Source organism: Hippocampus bargibanti, linkage group LG15, assembly GCF_051943395.1.
Source record: "Hippocampus bargibanti isolate YZ-2025 linkage group LG15, ASM5194339v1, whole genome shotgun sequence".
NCBI classification, from domain to species: domain Eukaryota; kingdom Metazoa; phylum Chordata; class Actinopteri; order Syngnathiformes; family Syngnathidae; genus Hippocampus; species Hippocampus bargibanti.
The window spans coordinates 4,693,091-4,715,767 of NC_142748.1; the positions used below are offsets into that span (position 1 = coordinate 4,693,091).

General features: G+C 41.9%; 2 protein-coding genes across 8 annotated transcripts; both read right to left on the minus strand.

The window, feature by feature from the left end:
• Positions 1-102: 102 nt before the first annotated feature.
• On the minus strand, positions 103-20,338 carry LOC148887185 (protein tweety homolog 2-like). 7 transcript variants are annotated; one of them, XM_089015336.1, is made up of 17 exons: positions 19,409-20,338; positions 19,199-19,333; positions 11,410-11,597; positions 9,414-9,525; positions 7,910-8,136; positions 7,644-7,739; positions 5,517-5,589; positions 4,953-5,022; positions 4,817-4,872; positions 4,245-4,337; positions 4,060-4,152; positions 3,844-3,986; positions 3,116-3,304; positions 2,959-3,037; positions 1,616-1,642; positions 853-935; positions 103-724 (listed from the first exon to the last, which is right to left on the minus strand). In XM_089015336.1, the coding sequence occupies exons 2-16, from the start codon at positions 19,325-19,327 to the stop codon at positions 855-857; spliced, it is 1,656 nt and encodes a 551-aa protein (XP_088871462.1). In that variant the 5' UTR covers positions 19,328-19,333; positions 19,409-20,338; the 3' UTR covers positions 103-724; positions 853-854. The 7 variants fall into 7 exon arrangements, with proteins under 7 accessions (XP_088871462.1, XP_088871461.1, XP_088871465.1 ...); XM_089015338.1 differs by having other exon boundaries at positions 105-350; XM_089015335.1 differs by having other exon boundaries at positions 103-935.
• Positions 20,339-20,476: 138 nt separating this feature from the next.
• Positions 20,477-21,861, minus strand: rpl38 (ribosomal protein L38). Its single transcript, XM_089015345.1, has 5 exons — positions 21,809-21,861; positions 21,589-21,615; positions 20,863-20,923; positions 20,641-20,763; positions 20,477-20,545 (listed from the first exon to the last, which is right to left on the minus strand). The coding sequence occupies exons 2-5, from the start codon at positions 21,589-21,591 to the stop codon at positions 20,520-20,522; spliced, it is 213 nt and encodes a 70-aa protein (XP_088871471.1). The 5' UTR covers positions 21,592-21,615; positions 21,809-21,861; the 3' UTR covers positions 20,477-20,519.
• Between the last annotated feature and the right edge of the window lie 816 nt (positions 21,862-22,677).

Consider the following 22,677-nt stretch of genomic DNA (forward strand, 5'->3'; position numbering starts at 1 on the left):
CACACACACACACACACACACACACACACACACACACACACACACACACACACACACACACACACACACACACACACACACACACACACACACACACACACAGCAATACTAAAAACATATTTATTCAACAGACAAATGGACAGACCATTTTTTTTGGCCTCACAAAGAATTAGGCATCACTCAGTGTCCCGTACAGTGTGACATGCTGTCACAAAAACGGCATGAATTATTATTATTATTGTTACTCAGATGAATTATTCTTAATCAACACTTTAAAGAAGCTGTTTACCTGAATCTGGCGGTTAAAAGCAGCAGCACAACAGCTTTTGGTGTCATGCCAAAGGGCAGTTCTAAGTTAGTTGATATGCAAAAAAAAGACAAAATACATTAATGGCCCTTCAGTGAGTAGAAAAACAAAAAAAAAATAGCTTTGAATATGGCACAAAGGATAATAATTACAAAAATACAAATCATTTACAAGTGTTCCGATATCATCTCTGGCTGTTTGCACGCAGAAAAGTGTGCAGAAATTTGAAAATAAATGTCACCACAGTGCCATTTGTTTACTCAATGATGCAGAGAAGAAAAATACACCAAAAAATCAAGTCAAAATGTACATTTTTTTTTCCTTTTGTGTACATTAGTTGTTATTAAAAAATGTTAGAACTTTCTGGGTTTCCGTTCACGGTTGACTTGGAGGAACAAAAATGCGTGTCTTTCAAACCTGGACATTAATAGGTTTTCCTTACTTTTCTGCAAACTGTGTTCCCATTTTACTTACATGCTTGCACACGCACACGCACACACACACACACACACACACAACAAACCTGACGGAATAAAAGTCCTCACGTTCACACTTGGAAGTCATTGCCGAAATGCCGACGTTGCTCCTCAGTCATGGACAAGTAGGTGGCCCGCATACTGGGGGAATACTGCCAAGATGCAACATAATAGACGTGAAATTTCGCCAATCGGAAATTTGGGGCTATTCAAACATTATTTCTTCACAAATAGCAGGCAGGAAATAAAGATGTGAAAATACTTAAATTAAAGATTATGGGCATTTTTTTTGTGGTCAACTTATAATCATTAATATTTTGCATACAACTACAGTACATTTCAATTACACATCACGGCAGTACAGTGAGACTTCAACTTACGAACTTAATTGGTTCCCAGACAGAGTGCGTAAGGCGAAAAGTGTGTATCTCAAAAAAAAAAATCCCATAAGGAAACCATTAAAATGGGAATAATCCGTTCCCGGGTTTCCATAAAATATACTTTTCAACTAAATAAGCCTTAAAACTACACACAACATACCTTATTCCATGTATAATAAATGTGCTATTGTATTGGTGGCAACATTTAATTACATATTTGTCCACAGGATGGCGCTACAGTCCCGCTAATTTAAAGCAAACAGATCCTTTTACAGCCTCTCAGCTCGTCAACGATGCATTTAAAATGAATCCACGTGAAACTATTAAGACTATATAATAACATAATAGCAATAGCGTGACAGTCATGCAAAGTGCAGCTGCCCCCTGTTGGCCATGCAAGGGGGTGGAAAAAAAAGGAAAAAGTGAGGGATGGAAAGACTTGAATGACTTACTCGGGTTCGATACGGTTGAGAGTATATCTTCAAATGTTGATTGAAATAAATGACGAAGAAGAAGAAGAAGAGAAATGACGGACAAACAAGCAACAACAAAAAATAAGCAAAAGAAGCTATTAGCCAAAGAGCAATGAGCACAAAGCAGCCCTGTTTCGAGAAGCAAAGAAAATGGCGTTGAGAGAGCACAGAAAAAAAGCAATATATTATGAGAAAACAGGACTAAAAAAAGAACATGAAAACCGGGTTTCTATATCTGTGCCACCAGTCTATTCAAGTTTAAAGAATTCAACAAAAACAAATTAAAATGGCATGCTGCCTTCATCGTCGTCATCTCCCCAGGGGATTTTGACGCTAAACGATGTTCAAGTTGCCATGAAATTTTAACCACATTATTTCCTCCCCGCTTCCATTTCGTACGCTTGCACGGAAAAGGGACAACCTGTATCTCTCGGGAAGAGGTGAAATCAAAGATTGAATATGCCCCAAAATGTTACTTCTGTTATTGAGTCATTGTATTTTATAACAGGAACGTTTTTGTATCAGGTATTCGGGGAGTGTGAATTCTGCCTAGCAACAAGCGAGAACAGTTTTCTCAGTCGACCGAATAAAACGTTCACGATTTTATGAATTAAATTTAATTGCACACATTTTCATGTGATTTTTTTTTGCGCCTGACTTGAGGAGCAGAAATTAGCATCAGCGTCGATGTGAGACAATCTCTTTCAGTCAATGGATGCTACTGCTTCGTGTGTGCTTTCAACAATTAGCTTGTAGCAGACGTGCACATTCCACCATGACGTCCCTGATCCACTGGTGAAAAGGACGCTTTGATCCTTTCCTCTTTCGCCTAGAACTGCGTCATACAACAAATAGGGTGCAGAAACTGCTTCAGACTGAATGACTGTCTTTTGTGTTGTGTCACGTTATTTGTTATTGTTGTTTTGATTTCAAGATGGCGCCGCCAGAGTGGCTGCAGCAGCTCTGTATTTTGTTTTTCTACTTCTCCCTTTCCTTTCCTCTTTCATAACTTTGCTCCTGTGAAGTGTAACTTTCTCCACTGTGAGACGAATAAAAGCAAATCCGATACATTCAATTGTGCAAGGACGTGGTTATTTTGAATAACCAGCAAAGGGAGCTCACGAATTCGGCATCCATGCATATATTGCATCATAAACGTGTGATGATTATTATTTATTATTTTTTTTTTAGACTCCGCGGATCATTACTAGTCGTCGTGCTTATTTCTTTTTATGCAAGGGAGCAGTACTATATAAATAAAACCGCAAGAGCCCACGAGCTGATTTATTTTAGGTGTACAAGACTGAATGAACGCGACCTACCGAAGGTGGCGGCGAGCCTCGTCCAATCAGAGGCACGTTCTCAAAGCGCGGATTCCCACCGAACAGAGCCGTTGGGTTCCTGGGTTTCAAAACACGGTTCCGACGAGTCAGTTAAAACCAGAATCGCGACTGTCGTGTGCGTTTTTGACGCGCTCACATGTAGTCGCCGCCCATGGGGGTGGTGGAGAGTGGAGGGGCGGGAGGTTGAAGGCTACTCTGGCTTCCCATGCTGCTACTGTAGCTGCAGAAGCTGTGCACGGTCGTGTGGTTGTGGTTCTGCGAGCCCATCCGGTTGCGTCGCGGGTTGAAGGGGTCCTCTTCGTCCATGTCGTCGTAGTCTTGCTCACTGTGGGTGCAGCAGGGGGATGATTATTTTCAGAATCATCTTTATTATGTAGAACACACAAGGAATTTGTCTCCGGTAGAACTCTCTGCACTAGTATCATCCTAAAAAAAATTGCAAAGAGGCACTATACAGTTATATTCGGGTTAGACCAGAGAGTTTATGTCTTGGGGGAAGAAGCTGTTTAAATGTATTCTGGATTTGGCGCCTGCCTGAGGAGAGTCGCTGGAAAAGGTGGTGAGCAGGGTGCGGAGGGTCCAGTAGGATTTTTTTTATTATTCTTGCAGTGTGCCAGTCCTCGAGAGTGGATAGGGCCGTGCCAATGATTTTTTACGCCGTCCTAACTGTCCGTTAGACTCTGCGGATCATTTTTGCAGAAACATTTCATTTTTTTGGGTAGAATTTGATTAATAATTGGTTAATAACAATCATGTACAAGCCTTACATTTTTCAGGGTTTCTATGGATTAATGCTGTGGATTATTTCTAACATGAGTTTTTTTTTTTTTTTTTTTTTTTTTTGCAATGACATTTCGCACCAACCTGCTAGCAATCTGTCTCCAAGCTCTGGGGACGGCGCAGAGCATGATGGTGAAGGCACAAGCTGCCAACACGGAAAACAGGCACAGGTAGAGCACGCCCTCCACGCCGTCATAACACACCCCTACCATGGCGTCCAGGTAGTCCTGGACAAAAAAAAAAATGCAGCCGGTTCATACGGTTGCGTTTCAAACGCGTCCTTTGTTTGCATTATCGCACCTTGTTTAGCCCCCTGCAGTCTAACAAGGCTGTCAGCTGGTGCAGGCTGGCCTCGGATGAATTGAGAACACGCTGGATGCCCACCAAATCTCTCTGTGGAGATAGATACATCACTCCTGATGATGCCAAAAGCGCACGTTTGAGGTTTTTTTTTTTTTGTAGGGGGGATAATGAAGGGAGGGTACCTCCGCTGTGGGGAAGAGCGGCACGGCAAACTGGAGTAAACCCTGGATCTGGATTTGCATGGTGGTCAAAGATCTCTGAAAAAGCGTCAGAGGCTGCAAAGGAGGAATATTGATCACTAATAAATATAATAATGTATCAATGAAGAATATTTTAAAGCCGAGATTGAACCCCCGCACAACCTTAGCCAAGGCTGTGTCTTGTTGGGAGACAGTGTATACTCAATTTTCACCTACTAGGGAAGCCAAAGAAGCAGTAATATTGCCATAATAATTGTTAAAATCTGCATGCTTTTTTTTAAAGCCCGCAATGCTGCTTTGAAACCATAATCCCGCCTCGAAATCCAAATGTAACCTTTGAACGCCCATTCGGCATGAAAAAAAGGAACAAATAGCAGAAAAGGAGGTGGAGCTTGTGCCTCAGCCACTCATCGATCTCCCATAAAATCTGAACTTTGTTCAGATGAGAGTTCAGTGCACGTTTTAAAGTCAACCGGGCCACTACATTAGGTACACCAATGACCACATGACCTCACCAAGGCGACTCGACCGAATTATTTGACGATGATGCATACCTGCTGATAAGGGTTGGTCAGCGTCTGGTTGCAGTAAACATAGTAATGAACGATATCTGCAAACAAGCAAAATGATGAGTCAATATTCTAACTATGAGGTTTTGGTTGGATGACTCTCCGTTTTTATTCGTGGTACCTGTGCCGATGACGCCTTTGATTTGACTCATGATGAACTTGTCGGGCGCCACGCAGAAGTCACTCGTGCCCTAAAAACAACACATAGCCCAGTTCAATGGCGTCAAATTGAAATCTTGACCTCCAAATTTTACTTTGAAAACAAAATGCTGGCTTCAAACTCGTGATTTGAGAATGCACAAACTATTTCTGTCTTGAAAATCTTCACCCGAAACCATTAACCAATTTGTAACACTAAATCTGCCATTTTCCCCAAAAATCCTTCATCAGGACTGACGCCGCGCATGACGCTACATGACTAGCGTGCAAAGCGCTAATTAGCACGGTGCGATTGATGAGCACGCTCCCATGCCAACGCGGGTGCTGCGAACGTGCACGCTTCACTAAAGGAGACCTTTTCCTCATTGTCCAACGAGCGATTCAGCATCTCTTCCGGCCCGTTTCCGTGGTTACGCATGGATCCCGAACTTACCCGCAGGTACCAGCATGCAGCAGCGGGGGAATGAATATGATTTGCATGTTTTAAAACTATAAGAAATGAACTTATAAAGAGATGGCAACTCACCACGGCGGCGGCCAATTCGGCTCCGAGCGACGCCCAACTCAGTATCAACGTCAGCACCCCGGACAGCATCATCCTGATGGGGGAATTCACATTTAGACGCACTCACAGTGACTAGTTAATTCCTAAATTATATGGGTCTGGAGTTATACGAGTTTGAAATGAGGGCAGCTGTCCAAAATACAATGCAATGCATGCATATTGGTTTATATAGTGCTCTGAATTTACTTTTCAACAAACAGGCTTTGAAGCTAAAAGCTCTAGTCTTGTTAATTATCCCATGCGACTTAATTATAAGCGGATAAGAGCTCAAATTTCGCACTTCACAACCAAGAGAATGTTCAATAAATCGACTCTAAGTTGAATCTCACCTCATGAGGCAGTGAAACAATGAAGTCACTGGCAAGTTGTCAAAATAATAGGGGAAAAATGTAATAAATGCAGCTGTTCACTGCACCTTCAAGGACAAAGGATGATCTCACTGGGACATCAGGCACTCTGCTAGTAAAAATCCTATTAAAACACAAACCCTAAGTACATCAGGGGATGACAAGAGGTCAAAAGGAGTGCTAATGACGCCGTGGGGGTAGTATTGAGCTTGTTGGCTTGGGAAGCTAACACCCAATGTCATGCTTGGAGAGCGCTTTGCTTGAATTCCACTTGAATGAGAGGGAAAAAAAGGAGTATTCCTATCGGACGTCTTGACAAAGGGGACTCGGAGCTAAATGCGGGTTGAAATGGGGCGGTGATGTGTGCGTTGTTGTGGGTAGTAGGGCGGGCATAGCCGCTCAGCTGAGCGATTGAGGGCGACAGGAGGATGCACGGCTGGATGGACGGACGTTCCGGTGGATTTTACGCTGCCGTGAACTCTTTCCCTATGGCGACTCAGCTCCACACGCTGCAAGTTAGATGTTAAGTAAGGGGTGAAAGATCGAAATTCAAGTTTTTTTTAGGGCGTTCACAGACGGGTTGGGATTCAAAGTTAAGGTTTTGGCTTATGCTATAATATCTAGGGTAGGGTTTCAAATGGATGGATGCATGTGTTGAGGAGCGATGAGAAGAAAGGAGCGTATGTGGAACTGTCGCGGCTTGGAATTGAAGCGGATTTACGTGGGACAGGAGATCCAATGCATATTGATTTACCAACAGCTGATGCGAGAGAGTGTTTTTGTCAAGGGATACTAAAGCTTCATTGCTTTCAACATTTAGTTTGTAGTAGACGTGCACATTCCATCATGACGTCCCTGATCCACTGGTGAAAAGGACGCTTTGATCCCTCCTTCTTTCATCTAGAACTGCTTTATACAAGAACGAGGCCGCAGAAAGTGCTTAAGATTGAATGACTGTCTGTGTCTTTTGTTGATATTTTGACTTCAAGATTGTGCTGCGAGAGTACAGCAGCTCCCGTATTTTGTTTTTCTACTTCTTCCTTTCCTTTCCTCTTACTTTCAACACTTTGCTGCTGTGAATTGTACATTTCTCCACTGCAATACTAATACAGGATAATCCAATCAAATGCAATTCAAATATAGTTTTCAAACTGCATTTAACAATACTTCAAATTAGGGTTTCAAGTCAAGGTCCTAAGATTGTGTTTCAGATAAGGGTTTTAGGATGGAATGTTCGATAATACAACCCCCCCCCCCCACCCACCAGATCAATAGTACTCCCTGATACCACTGGTTGGACAGCAATATCAGTACTCACTCATCCTTTGTTTTACAGTTTCAATGCACGATTCAAGATGCACTTATGGTTGCAAATAAAGGTTCCAAGCATTGGGTAGGGTTTCAAATTAGGGTTTTCAGACAGCATTTGCATTGGAGTTTCAAAGGGTGATTCTCTGGTGTGAAATGTGAAGCATTTAAGACCGGAAGCGATTTCATTGTGTGCTTGGTGTCAGTGTGTTGATCCAAATACAAAAAGGGGGGGATCATGTCGTGTTTGATTGGTTCTTAAAATGGAGCATCGTGTTATCGTCACGCTAGGTGGATTCACCTGGCGAACATCTGTGCCGCCGATTAAATGTGTCTCGGGCATCTGCTGTTAAAAATGGGATTTAGCACTTTGTCCATTAATCGGTTGCTTTTTTGTAACAGAGCGTCGAAGAACAAAGTGCACGACACTCACGCGGTGAGCAGCCAGCGAGACTGCTTGGCGAGTCCCAGACAAGCCAGCAGGCAGATGATGAGGTCAAGGATGAGAAGCAGCAGGTAGGCCAGCCACCTGCGAGCAAGAAACGACATTAGCATACAAACTCACAGAACTGAATTTGATGCGCAGTTGAAGATCAACATCTCAATTCTTGACAATTGAATTAAAAAAAGGGTTTCAAGACAAGTTTATGATTTCAAATCATGGTTCGGGTTTCACGTTGGCTTTCAAGTTCCTCTCACCTGTAATACTCCGCGTTAGCAGTCATTGTGGCCACCGACGCCAGGTCCAAGTCGGCCTGGGCCCAATCCGGCAGGCCCACCAACTGTTTGATAACATTATCGGCCATCTGCTGCATGAACTTCAGCGTCTGCACGTAGTCGCCCCGCGTGGAGAAGATCTCATCCAACCGGGCCAAGTGCTGATGCAGGCCGCTCTTCATGTTGCCCATGGTGGTGCTCACCTGCAGCTCACAACGCAAAAAAACGCAACATCGTGATAAGATGGACATTATGGATTCAGCACTGTCATTGCATGTAAGTTTGCACCTGAGCCACATGCTGCTTCACCATCCAACTACACATTATAGCAGGAACGAGCTAAATATTGTGTTTACCGGTGTGAGCCGGCCGCTAATGAACCCTCCGAGCCATATTTACTCGACAAGAAGGCTTTAATGATAATGCCCGACTTTCCTCCGAAGCAGCGCTTTGTTTACGAGGAAATGGCAAGATACGATAATTAAAAAGGCTAATAAATGCTCCCCTTCAGCTGCGGGTGCTTAGCGCTTCATAGACAGGCCAGTCCGTAATGTTGGATTGTATTGGATTAGCCTTTATTAGTCTCGCAGTGGAGACATTTACATTTCACAGCAGCAACATTATGGAAGGTAGAGGAAAGGAAAGGAAGAAGTAAAAAAAAAAAAAAAAAAACTGTATAGGAGCTGGTGTAAAGGGAGCCACTTTCGGGGCGCCATCTTGAAGAGAAAAGAACAAAAATAAACACAATAATGACAACACAAAGATAAAGTTAAGTAAGGAAAATGCTGCCCCTTGTGGAAAAGAAAAAAAAAACATTGCCAGAGGCCATGACCAGCGCTTTATCGGCACCTTAGTATGAAAAAAAAAGAACAAATTCGGGAATGGCGCTCTACGTCATATGTTCAATTCCCAGATAAATTCGTGCATGGCAGTGAGTGAATTAATGAAAAAAAAAACATTGTCGCTTGGTTATCGAGTCTTACAAAAAAAAAAGGCTGTTTTTCGGCTACTTTCCATCATAGCAGACCGACAAAAGGCAGTCCAGCTTTTCTCCAATTTCACTCAAACCTTCTGAATTGTCCCATTTTTCACCCTCATTATAAGCATTTTGCTTCCTAAGGGGTGGGGCGAGGAAGGGGCTAGGGGGTGGGCAGCACACTAGGTTCTTTGTCCCGCTTAAGAAGACCACTTCTTAACAGTCTACGGACCGCATTTGTGCGGTGCGGTCCCTTCGGAAAAGCAACGAGCAATTAGATTCCTAAATAAAGAGCGTCACATCTAATTATGTGCCGGATGGAGGTCAGACAGGGGGGCTGTGTTTGTGTCTTCTCTCCATTTTTGGGGGGGGGGGGGGGGGGGAAAAACACACACACAAAACAAGGGATAGGGTTTCAAGTTTTGCTTCAAGTGTTTTATACAGTGCTCTTGAAACAAACTCAAGTTTTACGACTCAAACGCTAACGCAGAGTCGCTACGTTGAACCTACCAGGTTGTCCACGCCGCCCAGCGTGTTGTTGGCGTTGTACAGCGAATACGTCAGCTGGTAGATGCCGTCGTTGGTCTCGCTGTTGCCGTAGAAACCCACTCCCACGGCCACGCTGCGGGGGGAAAAAAAAACGTAATCAGTTGTCTATATTTGAAAAACTTTGGCTTGGATTCCAAAATGTTATTTTCATTTTGCTTTTTAAATAAGATATTATAATAAAAGGGAAATATGATAGAAAATTAGCATATGCATAAGTCAAAATTTGGGGTTTTAAGAAAGTGTTTCAACGGAGGGTAGGGTATCAAGTTTGTGAAGGTTTTAAAATTTGGATATTAAAAATTGGAATTTCGCAAGATTCCCATTTTGAATGTGTTGTTATTGGTCTGTTTTTTTATGTTATGCAACATTAGATTCATAATCAAAATGGCTTTTATCATTGCTCATATGCACATACTGGAGGAACACATTCGTGCGACGTTAGCATGACAATAGCGCCCCCCCCCAAAAAAAAAAAACACAGCGCTCATTATTTAAACAACAAAGCGTCTTGTTAGCGTTGCACCCGCAGGTCCAACCGAGTCTGCAGTATGTTTTGAGTGTAAAGCTCTCGGCGAAGATATGCGTATTGCGAGACGTGACATGAATAAATCACATTTGGCGAGTGGAGAATGAAAAGACACGGAGAGATATAGAAAAATTATCAGTGTGAAATGGTATTAGCGCACACGAATTTGGACAAGCGTTTTTTTTTCAATTCGTCATTGTGAAGATGCTAAAAATGCTCAGGCTTAACTTCATGCAATAATCTCATTAATTTAAGATTTTTTTTTTATTTTTTAATACACCACTTTTTGCTTTGTTTGTCCCTCTTTGAGCCTCTTAGCCAAACATAAAGAACATTGCAGACAGTGCACAACTGTCACGGCGAGGAATGACAATGCAGAGAAAAATTGGGCGGAAAACTAAAGCGGAATGTCAGCGTCAAGCGCGACGTGGTGGGGGAAAAAAATAAAAATGGCTGTCGGATAAAATAAGTCAGATTTATTAAATATTAACAATTTGATCCAAACTGGCAGCCGAATGTAATGAAAAGACGTTTGATGACGGTTCTGGTTTTCTTTACAATTTGTAACTGCACAATTTGGATTGGATTAGCCTTTATTCGTCAAGCAGTGGAGACATTTAGATTTCACAGCAGCAAAGTGATGAAAATAATAGGAAAGGAAAGGAAGAAGTAGAAAAACAAAGTACAGGAGCTGCTGTAAAGGCGCCATCTTGAAGTCAAAAAACGGAAAAAGCTATATAACAAAATAATATGACAACAGAAGGACACAGTGATTCAATCCTAAACACTTTCTGCACCCTTTTTGTTGCATGAAGCAGTTCTAGATTAAACAGGAGAGGATAAAAGCATCGTTTTCACCAGTGGATCAGGAATGTCATGGTGAAATGTGCACGTCTGCTACAAGCTAAATGTGGCAAGCAAACACGAAACATCCATTGACAAAAAAGTGATTGTCTCACATCTAATGCCTCACGTAAATCCACTTCAATTCCAAGCCGTGACATTTTGCACTCACTATTTGTGTGAGACATTTTTTTACTCAGCTACTGCGATAAGTATTAGCGGCTCTGTGGACAGGACAAAAATATTTGTACACTGTAAAACAATATAGAAATAATTGAGCTCTTTTTGAGCCCTCGTCAGTATTTAAAAAGACAGCAATAGTGAAAATGTCACATTTGTCGGCACTTACCAGCAGCACATGGATACATAATTTACTGCTATTGTCGTGATATATTGCGACTTGAAAGGTCACAGAGAAAAGAGCAAAAGGCCAACGCTGTGCGGCAAGAAATGATATTCATGAAAGAGCACAAAAAATATGTGTACAGTATATGTCGTGCACAGGAAGTGTTTGCAGAGGATATTGAAATTCAGGTATCAAGCCTTTTTAACTCATTCACTGCCATTCACAAATGTATTGTTTCTCACCAAGTAACAAGGCCCGCCGTGACGGCCGACCAGGTGACGCAACAGGACGTCGGTTTCTTGCTGTCCTCGTCGCAGCCGCCGTCGTCGTCATCTTTGGGGCGGCAGCAAAGGCAGCTCAGGTAAACGGCCAGACATAGCAAGTTGACGCCCAGCACGGCCGCCGCCACGCAGCCCAGGAACAGCAAAGACTGAATGGGAACAGATAAGAATGTGAGAATTGTCTTGCTACAAGGTATAAAACACAGGTGTCCAAGTCAAGGGCCGGGGGCCAAATCTGGCCTGCCACTTGATATTATTCGGCCCGCGAAAGCAAATCAAATGTGTGAAATTCCATAATACTTGCTAAAGTCCGAACCAAAATTTCAAACTGTCCCATGTAAACCAGTGACCTGATCTACCAGTTTCAAATAAGAGGGATCAAGTGAGGATCTTAAACCCTAATGTCGAGTTGAAAGTCGGGATTAGAATTTGAAATCAGGGTTATGAAGTCAGGAGGTTTCTGAGGGACCACCAAGCCTTGTTTTGTTTTCAGCCTGATGTCTTTGCGCGAGAATCACTCACGATCAGTTTGGAAAACAACGAGCCGTGATCATCTCTACATCTGATGGGGGCTCCCAGAAATAAGGCCAACTGCTTACTGGGGGCGGGAATACAGGGGGGTGGGGGTTCTCATTTTTTTTCCTGCCAGCATCCCACTCGCCCCCCAAAAGCTGTCAAGCAGACACCTCCTTGCGCTCTTGCGCTGCAGCTCCGCTCTTCCGACAACCATCCCCCTTCGCCCCACCTTCTGTGAAGAAAGATGGGACGAAAATAGATCCTCCAATACGAGCAGATGGGTTGAAACCATCCTGCACCACCAACACTTCCATCTACCCCCCCCCCCCCCCGACCCCCACCCCCTTTCCATTTCCTTTCTAGTGCGCCTAACATCTTTTGCTCGCCGAGCCATATGTTCTCATGATGAGTGTCATGATTCCCGCAAGAGTAGAGAAGGGATTAAAACCTCCAAATAGGGAGAATCCGTTGGATTACAATGAAACATAAAGAGAGAGCATAAATAAAGAAATAAAGAAATAAAATGAGGCTGTTCCATTTATAAAAAGAGCAAAAGATGGACCCCGTGGACCCTCGTTTCTGCTCCATCTGTCTCATTTCATGGCTATGAAGTTGACCCGCTTGACTTTCAACATAAAATAGGCTCGCAAATGAGAGGGAATTACACGCCCGTTGTGTTACATGATGGGCTCAACTGACCCATAAAAAAAGAAAAAAAAAATACTTTTGTTAACACATCTGTGGGAATGTTTAAGTCTCAAATCGAACCGAAGGCTTATTTCGACGTTTGGCTAACAAACTAGGTTCTTGCCCTTCCTCGCACTTTGAAATATAGATTTTTTTGGGCCTTTTCTTATGCTCTGAGACACGTAAAAGTGGTAATGTGTATCTACCGGGGCCAAAATTAATCAAAAGAAGGGATACAATTAGGGTGGTTGAAAGCCACATTATTCAATTAAAATTAGAGTTTTGAATTATGGCTTCGATTTTTAGCTATGTAGTATGTTTCAAATCAATCTTGGGGTTTTAGGTCAGGATTCCAAATAAGGGTTTCCATCCATGTATTCATCCTTTATCCAGACTAGGGTTGTGTGTGTGTGTGTGTGTGGGGGGGGGGGGGGGGGGGGGTGCTAGCTACCTAGCTATTAGATGGCTAGCTTTCTATCTATTTGAGTTACTTCCTGGTTGAGTGAACGCTGGCGCGTGTGGCTGCCGCTGTTCACCCATAGAAAAACTTATCCTGTGACTGTAAAGTGACATTGAGATTTTTTAAATGAAATGTATTATTACAGTAAAGTCTCGTTATATCGATATTCAAGGGAGTCCGAAAAAATATCGATATAACCGGGACTATCGATATATCCGACCCTGTTTGCATGTAATTTTCTCCGTGCGTGCATAGAAATAGTATCGATATAACCGGGACTATCGATATATCCGATATCGATATAACGAGACTTTACTGTATTAGGTATTATAGGGTAACTTGACTATCTTTTCAAGCACTTAGGTCGCCGTCATTTTTTTTATTGTTTTTTTTATTATTATTAGGATTCAAATTCAATTACAAAATTGGGTTATGATCTCATTTCAAGGTTTGAGTTCGTGTTTGTCATTCAGTTTTCAGGTCTAATGTGTAAGTTTTGTGGTCGCGTCGCTTGTAAAATGCACTCCCTTTATTTGCCCCATGCAAACATGCAGTGGGAGAACTCCCGGGTTAAACACCCGGCGCATCGCCACGGTAACCAAAAAAGGGGAACCGTCAGCGTGTATTTAAATGGAGCAGCATGTGACGGGACTCACTTCAATGGCCGCCTTGTGATTCCCCGCAGCCAAGGAGATGCGAAGGGAAGAGGGAATGTGGAAGGGGTGGAAAGCAACGGAACTCGTTGGCTGCCGGGATGCTTTAAAGCTGACCCGAAGTGCCAAAAGAATATTTGATGTTCATTTTGTTGGGGGAGAAATACGGTTTGACGGAGAATGGGGAGAGGGGTGGCAAAACAAAACATGCAGTTACTATATTTGCGGGACAATTCCCATGCTGCAGATGCTGGGAACCGTCCACGCCTTTGCACTTTCTCCATGATGGTCTCCTCTCTGCAAAAAAAATAATGGCTTGTAAATTATGCAGCATTCATGCGAGGGGAAGGAAAGCATGCATGGCCCAACCGCCGTCCCGCATGCAGCGCTGAACTTGACCAGACCTCCCTGTTAACTTTAAAAACAAAGTGCATTTTTAACGGCTCTTTGGAAATGCAATCATCTTCAGATTTCCTTTTATTTATTTAACTTTCATTTCAGCCTTGATTAAACTCCCACGCTGCAGGTGATTGGCTGCCTAAACGGGCTGGTGCACATATTGTAAACGTGGGTGAAATTGTTTACCACACTTTTAGTGTAGATGTTGACTTAAAAAAGAAAAAAATCCAATGTAACAGGTGGCTCAATAACACGCAACCCAACTAATTTATGGCCTAAACGGGCTGCCAAGTTTTTTTAGATAACATTTCTAGCAGCAGGTGGCACAATCATGACCCTCAACCCATCCTTTGGCGCATATAGTTTGTGACTAGATGGGTTGCCAGAGAAAGTGTACGGAAAGTGTAAAGATTGGAAACATTAAGTTTAATGTAGGCATTTTCTAAACACTAAAAGGCAACGTGTGCGGCAATAAACTTGGAACCTAACTTGCTTACTGCCTAAATGGGTTTTTGCATGCCTTGAAACAGGAAGTAAGCTGATTTAAAAAACATGATTAACTCATTCACTGCCATTCACAAATTTATGAAAATATGACAGAGCGCCATTCGTGAATTTTTGTTCGGGTTTTCTTTTTTCATGCTTGGGTGCCGATAAAGCGCTGGCCATGGCCTCTGGCATTTTTTTTCTTTTCCACAAGTGGGCAGTATTTCCGTTTTTCCATGTTAGCACTTTGTTCCAGCTTCAGCTGTTGTTAAGGCGCTATATAAAACCAATATGTATGTATTGCATTGTATTTCATATAGCCGCCCTCATTTCAAGCTCATATAACCTCAGACCCATATAATTTAGGAATTACCACTTTTTTCGGATAAAAAAAAAGAGAGTCTAAAGTTTTTAAGGCTGTGTTCAATGTTTATGTAGTTCTATCACTCAATATTCTGCGGGTCCTGGATTTTAAATGATAATGACAAAAACCCTGGCACTGGAATGGACACAGTTAACGTTTCCTGCCTAAATGGGATGTCTCATGAATCGAAATCGAATGATCCATGGGGCGTAATGTTGACTCTGTGTCTTTTTCCCCCAACACATTTCAACACATGCATACCATTTGTTCCTCATCTCCTCTTTAGCGGGTAATCCAACGCTGAAATGTATTAGCTGGTGCCTTGTTAAAATCAATTCTTCCCATATGAGCAGCGATTATAATGAATACATAAACACGGCGTTGCAGACACACTCCATCTGCTACGCTGCCTAAGTAGAATAACACCAGTGCTAAATGTGTGATAGCAAAAGCAACGCAGAAGGTGTCGAAAGTGACGTTCCCTCTATGTGACAGGAGCTAAACGGGTAGTGGGTCATGAAAACAAGCGAGGCTGTGGAATTCCCCCTCTTTCCTTTTTTCCCCCCGAATTCCTGAAATTCCATTTCCGCACGATTGTAACATTTGACAGTCGGCTCAAAGTATCCATATTTTCAGATATTTATCATCCATCACAACAATTATGATTTCGAGTCTGGGTGTGCTCATAACCGATACAAATATTGAACTGATATTGGCTTGATTTGAAGGTATCGAGCAGTCATAGAGATGAACGATAAACACCCACACATACACCAACACACCCATCAGTCACCAATCATCATTCCCACCCCTCGTCATCCTCTGCGACGCTTTGCTCGACGCCTCGGGGAGGGTGCGACGGTAAAGGGGTCTTTTTTTTCCGCCACAGTGCGCTCGGCTGGGCCTCGTTTGCAGCTGGGATGCCATTAAGTCCCCAGTGAAGCAAGCACGCTCAAGTAAAGAGAGGAAAAGAAGTCCAAGTAAGGAAGTGGGAGCTTCGCTAACTTGATTCCGACTTAGTTTGGTGGATAAAAGGGCTCGGGGTGAGATCTCCTAGGACTGACAAACAAACCCGGTGACCCAGGAGGGTCAAGGGTGGGGGGGGGGTTCTTTTAACAAAAGGACAAGGGGAAGAGACAACCCAACCCCCATCGCTGTAGTGGTCCTATTTGTTGGTTTTGCCTCAGGAGGTCGAGGCGCTGTGTGTCGTTTTATTTGTCGCAATGATTGGGCGAAAGCAATGCGAGATGGATTTCAATTGAAAAGCTTCATTTTTTTTCCCATAAAAAAATCCATTAGAAAAACAAATACAATGCCACTATTGGAAATTCGTTTTTTTTCCCCCTTTTTCTCGCCTTATTTGTCCCTGGTACCAAACAAGCTTTTGAAATAGTTTTTTTTCTGCAAAGTTGTTTTATATATGACCATATAAAAATGTGTCAATTTTGTCCAAGCGTGCATCCAAACACAATCATGCCTCATTTAAAAAGGCTCAACCGGTTTATATTTCTATTGTCAACTTCAATTTCTTTCACATTTTGAAGCGAAGGCATGGAGATAGTCCCGGTTATATCGATACTATTTTTATGCACGCACGGAGAAAATTACATGCAAACAGGGTCGGATATATCGATAGTCCCGGTTATATCGATATTTTTTCGGACTCCCTTGAATATCGATATAACGAGACTTTACTGTATTTAAGAAATGCTAAAATGGTTATGCTTAAAATTATCACGACAAACGCTTCTCTCTGATCAAATTAGCATTGCTACTGAAAGGAATGCACAACAGTGAAATCTCATTTAAATATACGTACTATGGATTAAGCCCATAAAAAATCTAGTTATAAGATAATCATCATTGGCGGTAATTCGTTGCAATTAATCACCCTATCGTACATCCGATTGGTGTTTGGAACAGAGTGTGCGAGAATAACCTTGGGTGGTGACCCACATGCTGCTTCACTAAGTCTCAAAACAAAGACGTTATCATCTGTTATGGCGCACCCCCACCCCGATGCTACACTGCTTCCTATTTTCATGCCAAGTCATCACCCCAACCCCCACCATAATGTTATCCAGCTAACTAGCCAATGAACAAAATAAGTGGCTAAAAGGCTGATCTGGCCAAGTTAACTCATTCATTGCCAGACGATGTGCAATAATGTGTCCACTCCAGTACCAGGGTTTTTGTCATTGTCACTCGAATTCCAGGACCCACAGAATATTGAGTTTTAGGACTACATAAACATTCAATACATCATTAAAAATCTTAGATTCTCTTCTTTAATCAGAAAAAAAGAGTTAATTCAGAAATTTTATGGGTCAGGAGTTATATGAGCTTGAAATAAGGGCGGGTGTCCAAAATACAATGCAATACATTTACATAGCGCTTTAACAACAGCTGAAGCTGGAACAAAGCGCTAGCTAACATGGAAAAAAAGGGAAATGCTGCCACCTTGTCGAAAAGAAAAAAAATGCTTTATCGGCACCCAAGCATGAAAAAAGAAAATCCGAACTAATTTGGGAATGGCGCTCTATGTCATATTTTCTATTACTGAATAATTTTATGAGTGGCAGTGAATGAGTTAATGTGTTTTTTTTAATCTTGTGACTTTTTTTGTCAACGGTATTCCGACTAAATAACAAAGGTAAAAAGTGTGGTTTTAAATAATATTCATAATGATAATTCTCACCGAATAAATACATTCATTTACTTTCCTCTCAATATACTGAGAGATCATGCCTTGCTCATTAGCGATGACGCTAAACTTCCTTGATAACAACGTATTGTTAGGAAGTCCAAACTTGACTAAAACGGGATGTCAAGCACATGATATCTTTTTTCAAACCAACTTCCCCCAACAAGGAATATTCGGAGGTATTCAGCTCACACAGCAACTTTGCTGTCACTGAGAAGGTTTTCTGGGGTCATGTGAGCATCTGCCATGTTATCTCCTCCTAAATTGAATTGTGGGAGCTCATTAAGAGGAAAAAAAAAAAGCCGACAAGTCAGTCACATGGCGCACCGCCTCGGCTATGATACAATCCATTACATTGTTCTTTTGACTACTTTGTGCACAATCTTACAATACAAGGATAATTATAAATTTAGAGTGCAAGGATTAGGCTTTTAAACGCAAATTTAAAATGAGTGGCTGCTACAGACCATTTGTTTTTGTACTCATGATGTGTATTAAATACCAAATTTGTCAACGGGTCCTTTGGAAGTGCAAAGTGTGGTTGATTTTTCTTTTTGGGTCTTGGACATTGTAATTCTACTGTCAGAGAAGAAAATTTGAGTTACAACTCAAAGCCTTTTGACAGCAGATGATTTTCAAACTAGGAAAATGATTGTAAGACAAAGGTTACACCATTAACCCATTCATTGCCATTCACAAATTTATTTGGGTGTTAAAAATATGACAAAGCGCCATTCCCGAATTTGTTCGTTTTTTCCCCATGCTAGGGTGCTTATAAAGCGCTGGCCATGGCCTCTGGCAATGTTTTTATCTTTCCTAAAGGGGGCAGCGTTTCCCTGTTTTCCATGTTAGCGCATTGTTCCAGTTTCAGCTATCGTTAAAGCGCTATAAAAAAACAATATGTATGTATTGCATTGTATTTTGGACAGCCACACTCATTTCAAGCTAATATAACTGCAGACCTATATTATTTAGGAATTAACACTTTTTTTTCAGATAAAGGCAGTCTAAGGTTTCTTACACTGCATTGCATGTCGTCCTAAAACTCAATATTCTCTGTGTCCTGGAATTTGAGAGAAAATGACAAAAACCCTGGCACTTTAGTGGACACATTTTTGCACGTCTGGCAGTGAATGAGTTAGTTTATCATTTGTGTTGAACAATCTGGTTCGTGTTTTTACTCCAAATTAGGGGGTTAACATTGGGTTAAATCAGGGATGGCATTTGCAAATTGGATTCCAAGCAAAGAGTTTTAATTGAGAAAAGTGTTTCCTATCTGTGTTGAGGTATTAATTGAATGTTTTGAGCCAACCCACACATAGAACATGTTACCCGAGTTTCAATGGCACAGTATAAAATCACTTGATTTGAAACAGAATTCAAACATAATAATCAACACAGCATTGCGCACAGGTGCACCTCGTGAGTGCGCGTCCCTATTAAATTGGCTATAAAATGTTATAGCGACCCCGTGCACTGACTTGCTGATAGTTCTCGTCGTTGGGATTGAAGCTGTTGTCCACCGGCTGCAGCCTCAGGTTGACGTGCGGGAAACTGTGCAGCCAGTAAATCCACCACGGCGCGATGTAATCCACGCGTGCAGAAGACATGCCTACCTGCGTGGGTATGCAAACAAATTAAACCAGCACCACCAACAGCAGCCCCCCCCCCCACAAAAAAGTTTAATGCACCTCGTTAGTCCTGTCTCGTGTGAGACAAAGGCGGGGATGAAAACATGTTTCGTGTTGGTGTGGAGACGCGCACTCTTCTTCTCGATGTTCCAACACACCCAAGGAGAATGTTTGGATCCCACACTTGTTCGAGGATAACAAGGAATCACGAGGAGTGGCTGGTGTATCCCGTGCGTATTTGGATCTACCACGCGCGTTCACAAAAATGCGGGTGCGCGCTTCGCAGCCACCCGTGGACCCGAGACACGTGATGCCACAGGGGGGCTTCACCCACCAGAAATGAGGTACGTTGTGATTTACATTTAGATTTATGCCATTTGACAAGCCTGATTAAGGCGAATTGTTGTTTGGTGTTACTTTGCTGCCATATGGCGGACAACTGCGGAAAAGACAAGTCAATTAATAGACACAAGCCATTTAGCGTACTATGCTGCCGTCTGGCGGACAAAAGAGGAAATGCCAAAAAAATTCGCACTGGAAGCGAATAAATATTAAAATACGTATAACATTTAAAATTAATTCACTTCACGATCACTGCGAGACATATGAAAAATATGCCAGGGTTTTTTTTGTCATTGTCACTCGAATTCCAGGATCCACAGATTATTTTAGTTTTAGGACAACATAAACATTCAATGCGGTGCAAGAAACACTTTTCTTCACAAAAAACGAGTTAATTCCTAAATTATATATGTTATATAGTTATCTGAGCTTGAAATGGGGGTGGTTGTCCAAAATACAATGCAATACATACATATTGGTTGAAAGAGAGCTTTAACAGCTAAAGCTGGAACAAAACGCTAAAATTGACAAAATGGAATGGTGCCAGCTTGTGGAAAGGAAAAAAAAAAAAACACTGCTCAAGGCCAGCACTTTATCAGCACCCAAATAAGATAAAAATAAAACCCAAACAAAATCTGTCCTATTTTAAATTCCCGAATATATTTGTGAATGGCAGTGAATGACTTAATAAAATATTCAACCATCTCCAAAAACAATTGAGTGTGAAGTCAACCATAGCTTCCACCATGTAACTTTCAGAAAGCAAAAACAAACAAGCACACCATGTGAGTATTCCCATTTTTATGACAATTTTCTGTACATCAACAATTTACTTCAGCTCCTTGACAGCCAGACCTGCAAAAAACAAAAATAAAAAAAAATAAATAAGCAACCGTGTAAGACCCACAGATAATATTGGACGAAGCGGTTTTGTGCTTCTTAACACAAACCAGGAGGGAGTGACTGCTTGAGCTTCTCGGCCTTTTCCTTGTCAGTGATGACCAGTGTGTACAGATATCTGCTGCAGCGGACTTTAAATTTCACATTGTCCTTGTTCTTCTTGATCTTTACGGCTGGAAGCACACGCAAAAAAATGTTTACGTCTTCCACTGTGAGGCTTTAATTCCCAAGAAAAAATACTTAATGTGACCACCGCACCGCTGTATACATACACTTAGCATCCTTTCTCCTGGCCGTCAACAGGAAATCTTTGATTTCTTCAATCTTGCGAGGCTACAAAAAAAAAAAAAAACATACATGAGGATGACACCTACGAAAGTCATTTTCACAGAACGCTAAACAATGAATGTTAATGGACCGGTGGAACTAGGCTTTCTGTATCAATCCGAAAGTCAGCACTTGGTCCATCATTAGTCTGGCAAGTGTAAAAATGCACCATGGGCACAGCAGCCCGAGATGCTTGGACACCTTGCCGCTTAGATAGTAAAATTGGAAAGAGGTAATATGACGAAAGTATGAAATTGGACACGCCAGCCACCTTCTACTTCAGTGCATTGCACAGAAAAAAAACATGCAAAACAATCTGCATGCCAATCATTTGAAAAACAGGCTTCTAACAAGAAGATGACGTAATAAAATGCGGTATGATTGACATTTAGAGGGAGGGGGCTTCCTTTATTCGGTAATCAATCTGTTAATTGCAAATGTCGCTTCTTTAACCCGCAGGGATAGCTTCCTGCACTCAACATACACGTTTGCTCGGCTTCAACCAATCACACGCCAATGCTAAGAACATTAGCTCGGCGTTACCTTCGAACAACAACCGCAATACAATGCTCCATTTGTCGCCCAATACGGAAATCAAGTTGCTCGTTTAGCACAATGCTGTCGGTTAATAAAAGTTAATGGAAGAGTTTGTTGCATTTTACGATACTTACCATTGCGCCGTGTCAACGGACTGAAAGCTGAGAGAACAGAGACACGGAGTTAGATAATCGGCTATAACATCGCACACAAAAGCTTCAGGCAATAAATTGAGTGGTCAATATGTCGCTAAGGAATGTTGTTAACATAGGATGACAAATTTTGGATGATGTGTGTTTGTGTTTTAAAGGATGGATGAGGATGATTAAAAGATGTTTGTGCTACAACATTTACCTCAGCCGTCCTAGCAAAGAGAGAATAAAAAAGAGGCGGTACTTCCGGTGCAACGTGCTGATATATCGGAGTAAGGCGAGCGCGTAGGGTCAAAATATTTCTGCATAACAAATCTATTCACGATTAGTTGATTTAAATGAGCCAATAAAAAACGGGATACTCTGTAAGACATTGATAATTTGTATGTTTCATTCAACAAGAAGAGGGATTTGCATATTAATTATAGCGTAAAGCCAAATAATGGATATGTGTATGTCTGTGCTTTTGCCATGGCTTTAAAAGCCCTGCTTTTTATTATCCTTTCATATAAGTTCAGTAAGCCATAGTCAATATTTTATATAAAAACAGGTCCTTTGAGCAGAGCAGTATCAGTATGAGTGGCAGGGTCGGCCTGTTAAGTGGCAGGCTCGGCCCGTTCCCATGGAGACCCCACGATGTCACGAAGATGGCTGGAGGACGTTACCCTTTTTTCCTCTCACAGTTAGTCAAGCTCCCACCTACATCTGTCTAGCACATGTTTGGACTCCAATGAGCCTTGATAAAATTGCAACAGTATCGTGTCAATCATTGCAAGACGGACAAAAGTGTGTCCGGATTGGTCACGTTTTTCTAAAATGATGCAATTGTGATAATTAACAGTAGAGGGTAGTATTATATCGCATATGTAGCAGTGATTTTCAAACTCCAATGAAGAAGAGCTTTATCCTAGTCGGTTGCACGTTGGTGACAACAAACACTTGCTATGAAGTATTGTTATGGGGTCAAGTTACAAATCAGGGATTCAAGCAATGGTTATGAGGTCAAACAAAGGTTTACAGTCACTAGTAAGGCGTCAACATAAGGTGTCTATGCAGTGTTAGGGTTATAAA

What these genes read in the sequence shown, in the direction of transcription:
- LOC148887185 (XM_089015336.1), bottom strand. Translation starts at nt 19,327, where the DNA reads ATGTCTTCTGCACGCGTGGATTACATCGCGCCGTGGTGGATTTACTGG. An exon ending in TCTCGCTGGCTGCTCACCGC is followed by an intron (nt 5,590 to 7,643) that starts GTGAGTGTCGTG and finishes TTCCCCCATCAG; the next exon opens with GATGATGCTGTCCGGGGTGC. An exon ending in CGCTCTTCCCCACAGCGGAG is followed by an intron (nt 4,153 to 4,244) that starts GTACCCTCCCTT and finishes CTATCTCCACAG; the next exon opens with AGAGATTTGGTGGGCATCCA.
- rpl38 (XM_089015345.1), bottom strand. An exon ending in CAGGAGAAAGGATGCTAAGT is followed by an intron (nt 20,764 to 20,862) that starts GTATGTATACAG and finishes GTGTGCTTCCAG; the next exon opens with CCGTAAAGATCAAGAAGAAC. An exon ending in CAAGCAGTCACTCCCTCCTG is followed by an intron (nt 20,546 to 20,640) that starts GTTTGTGTTAAG and finishes TGTTTTTTGCAG; the next exon opens with GTCTGGCTGTCAAGGAGCTG.